The 4,837-nt window shown below is 34.0% G+C and overlaps 1 protein-coding gene across 1 annotated transcript; it reads left to right on the top strand.

Moving 5' to 3' along the window:
- Positions 1–2,765: 2,765 nt before the first annotated feature.
- Positions 2,766–4,034, top strand: LOC108378545 (activating signal cointegrator 1 complex subunit 2-like; the record flags this gene model as incomplete). Its single annotated transcript, XM_017634837.1, has 2 exons — positions 2,766–2,906; positions 2,973–4,034. Coding segments are annotated over 2 exons (1,183 nt in total), but the record flags the coding sequence as incomplete, so codon positions are not given.
- Between the last annotated feature and the right edge of the window lie 803 nt (positions 4,035–4,837).

Here is a 4,837-nt window from a genome sequence, read left to right as displayed (position 1 = left end):
GTGGTTTGTATGCAACTAAATAAAATTTGTTGCTGTTCTACTCTTTCTGTTGACGTTCGGATTGTATACGTGTAATGGTCTGATTATGGCAACTTAATGTAACTTACAGGCTCTCACTTAGACATTCTATTAAATGTATGTTGCTTATAATTTAACAGCCGAAACTTAACCGTAACGTAATGCCACGTCGAATCTGTTTCATTTTGATTTTCTAAGTTCTACGTCCGGTTAGGTTACCATAATCAGTTAAGTTGCCATAATCAGGCTTTAAGAAGCCGATTGTGTACATGTGAAAAGCCGAATATAGCTCGTTTCCCAGGAAAGTGTTTGGCGGCAGCGTCGCCGCGAGCTTGAAAAAATATCAGTTGCCAAGCAGAAAAGGTATCAAAAGCAAACAATTGTTATTTTTGTAAAATTCTATCTGAAGAACAAATAATAAATATAATTTTATACTTAAATCCATAGTTATAAAAAAAAAATTATATTACTTGCTTTAACAAAAACAGAGAATCTGTACGCTTATTTGAATAACGAAAAACAAACTTATAGGGCCCTAAAAATTATTTTGGTCTACGCTCTTATCCATATATTACGTCACGATCTGGACACCAATATCAAAACTAGGTAAATATTGCGCAGTTGTCGCCACATGCCACGCAAATTATTGTACAATAACACAAGCATGAGCAAAATACCAAAACGATTTTGATTTTAGCGCAATAGCTGTGCAATTTAGTATAAACAACCACATACACCATACAAACGACCGACGCAAGCATGGGCGTCGCCAGGATCGAATTTAGGTGGGCTGACATATACAAAAATCCCTCGAAAATTGTATTCTAAAATTTTAATGTAGTTGATTTATTAATCCTTATTAATACATATGAGCAAACTCCCACGAGTTGTTACAAAAACGTGTTTTCGGTCGAAAATGGTGGTTCACCTATCTTAGGAAATGCATTATCTTCAGTTTTGTATAAAGAGCAAGATTTAAATGAAAACCAAAAAAAGATATACGATATAGTAAAAATAACCACTCGTGCTCATATTTATACCCGTAGCTACGGGTAGTAGTGTATGTAACGTATACGCCCTGTAGCACCATACGAAGTGTACTAATAAGTTTACTCGCACGCCTTAACTTAAAAGCCATATTATTTACAAGTAATTTTTAAGCAAAAAAACAAAACCGACTCCACTTCTCATATAAAAATTTAAGATTATCAAAATCAAAGTCATTTGTACTCAATGTATTTTTTTTTTATTTGGTGAGACACTAGTCTTATTACACTAAATTCGTTCGTTTTGGAAAGAAGAATATTTTCATCGTTTAATTTTAACATTTTGAAGTGCATAACTTAAATTATTAGAATTTAAAAAATCGTAAAATTTTAAAAATTACAAAATAGCTGCGCCAGATATTCTGTATGCTGCCATTTTTTTAATTTTGTGGTGCACTCTTGAAACTTCACACAGATTTGTTGTATTTGATGCCAACGCCCCTTTCCTCAAACATGAACATTCTATTTGAAAACTTACCAGAGTTATTAAAAAAAAACAGTTATGATTTCTTCGAGTGGCAATGAAAAATGAGTAATTTCGGTACTTGTCTAATAACTCCAGTTGAAGTTTTTTTTCGTTAACAAAAAATTGTAATTTTTATTGAAATTACTTAAAAGTAGAACAAGAACTATAATCTTTATTAAAATAACTAAAAAAAAGTTTCTCGATATTTTCCAAATTCGGTAGTTTTTATGAAGTGAATGCAACTTAGGTTAGCAGCTAGCAAAACAGAGATTGGAGTTTTTTTTATCGATAATATATTTCGATAAAAGTCGGCAAAAGATAAATTTTATATGTAGTACCTAAATAATGAAAGCTGAAAGAAAGGCGTCTGGTACTATAGGGCCTAGGGCGGATAAAACTGCAAATCCGCCACCGGGGGTAGAGCACTAAATTTTCAGTTTACACTAGTAGCTAATGATAGTGCACAATTTTTCACTACTACTCTTGATGTTTAGTGGTGAATTGCAAATTATCGGCTTCACTATATAATAGTGATAGTGAAATAAAAAATGGTTCCACTAACATTAACAATCGAATAGTGAAAAAAGTATTTCTTCGGCTTAGTGAAAAATTTTTTCTTCACTAAATTTAATAGTAAAAAAAATCTGAAACTAACTAATGTTAGTGGAGCACAGGAACCTTTCATTAAATTGAAATACTAAGTTAACAGTTTATTGCATATGCAACTCTGACAGAAAGTACATAGGTTTCAAATCTTTCCAAAAATTTCCCAAAAATTTCGGAAAAATTTCGGAAAAAATGTAAAATTTTTTATCAGAATCTTTAGAACATTTTCGGGTTTCTTTAGCTCATTCAATTTTAAAGTGCAATTTTCAAGTCGCTAAAAATTACCGTTGTTTTTTACATTTTTTTTGTGGAGGGTGTTGCGCATTTTCTTCCATACACATATGTAAAATGCATGATCAAAATCTATTTTTATATGGAAGAAAAAATCACAAAAATAATTCTACAAAATCAACGGCAATTTTTAGCGACATGAAACTTCACTTAATAGGATAAAAATTGAATGGGCTACAAAACCGCATACCCGAACATTTTATAATGCAGGCTAAAAACTTTGGACAAAATGCTCCCGTTTCCACGAGGTTTCCGGCAAATTATCTAAAGTGTGAAATTTTGACATAATGTGTTATACTTATTCTGTTCTAAATAACAAATACTTTCATTTATTTTAGAGCGGAGAGCATCACAATGGCGGAAAAGTTCATTGGTCTGCTTACTGAGTGCCTCTCTGAGCAGAATTTCGTGAACGACTATGGTCGGTTATATCCAGTTGAACTAGATGTGGATATACTTAAACAAGCTTGCAAAAATTTGTATGTATAAATAAGAATGCAATTTAAAATATTAGTTAACTATAGTTTGACAAATTTCTTCCGAAGGGATGGCTTTAAAGCTTCGTTCATTGTACAAGGTTATCAGCAGGAGTCAAGACCTTCTGCACAAAAACCAAATTCTAAAATGAATAAAAAAGCACCTAGTTCAACCAAATCCAATAATAAAAATGAGCAGCAAGCAAATCGTGTTTCCAATGCCACAACCACCACCACCGGAACTCCAGAACGTGATATTGACTTAGAGGTCACATCTGTTTTGGATGTGCTACCCCATTTAGGTACCGGTTTTGTGCGTCGCGTACTTTCACGATACGACAATAGCGAAGAGGCGATTGCCGCTATTCTTGAGGCGAACCTGCCACCCGATCTAGTGCACGCCGACCAATCAGAAGTATACATACCGCCAGATCCACAAGATAAAACTTATCAGCAGACGGGGATTAGGCATTTCAACATATATGATGGGGATAAATATGACGTAATGACCCAAGACAATCCGAAATGTATCATAAAGCAGGGAAAAGGTATGCCGAATGCTCCGAAAAATGCTGCCCAGCTATTAGATGACAAAAGCGATTTGGCGCAATATAGATCCCGTTACGAGGCATATTCACTAGTCAGTGAAGGTGAAAGCAGTAATGACGAATACGACGACGAATATGATGACAGCTATGAAGCGTTGTTGGAAAGTGAGACGCGAACTGTTAGGTCGAAACAGCTTAAAGCTGGACTCGCTAACGTAGAAGATGTGTCAAATGATGAAAGTGAAGATGAAGAAGAAACTATAGAAGATAAAGTCCAGACCGATGTACAATCGGAACGTAAAAAGCAATTGAACTTCTGTGAAAATCCAGAGGATGTGCGTGCTCGTTACGAGGCACGTCGGCAAGCTAAATGGAATAACCGTAATAGTGGCGGTGCGGATAATCACAAGACCCGAGAACTCATTGGCGCGCCAAAAGGGCAAGGTCAAGATAAAGAAACTTTACGAAATCGTGATAAAAAAGAGAAGAATAAATCAATGCGAGCAAATCATAATCGGAAAGCGGGTGCATCATTTAAGAGGAGCAAAGGAATGATGGGTTAACACTTCCACAGGTTGGTGTTTTCCGCTTTATATATTATTAATTGACATTGATGATGTTGGAGTAAGTTTTTGAATAATAAAATATAAACTATTGCAAAAATTGCAATTAATTTAAGAATAATGGGGCGTATTCAGGTTTTCGTACGAATCGAAATTTTGAAATTTTTGTACAGAAAATGATAGGAAAATTTTATGATTTTCGATTCGTAAGAAAACAAGAATACGCCCTAATATCATTTATTCATCATGGAAAGTAAAATGTAGAAACTTTGTTTAGAAGAAGCAGTTTTTAGAAACCGTTAATTCAGGGATCGTAACGGGTAAATTTTTTGTATAACCTCGTTGTTTTGTTGTTCTTGTAATAGCATACGAATTCCCCAAAGACCATTTCAGTTGTCAGCTGGAATGACGTTCCTTGGCCAAATACTATACATGCGGTGGCCATTCGTACCGAATTTGGCGGCACAGTACCGATTTTGAGAAAATTGTTCCGCTGAATATTTTTTAAAAGTCCGGACGTATAAGTGTCCCGCTTTTTCATATTTCATATAAACCCAATTTTTCGTACAAACGTTATCACAAAGAACATCCTTATTTTCTATGATCTTTCTTTATGTTTTATTTTGTCAAACTGATACTCTCGCTATATGTATTGCAGACATTATTTTTTTTTAAATTTGTTATTGAGGTTTTTATAATTATTTGTTAAATATTTTTTTTTTAATAAAACGATTCTAACTTGAATACAGTGGAGAAAATATATCGTCGTTTAAAGTACAAAACCGCGTATCGTCGTTCTACAAAACCGCGTAACTGAATATTT

The sequence above is a fragment of the Rhagoletis zephyria genome, unplaced genomic scaffold, assembly GCF_001687245.7.
Source record: "Rhagoletis zephyria isolate East Lansing unplaced genomic scaffold, Rhagoletis_zephyria_1.1 Rzeph_scaffold_14352, whole genome shotgun sequence".
Taxonomy (NCBI): Eukaryota; Metazoa; Arthropoda; class Insecta; order Diptera; family Tephritidae; genus Rhagoletis; species Rhagoletis zephyria.
This window is presented reverse-complemented; position numbering and strand designations above follow the sequence as displayed.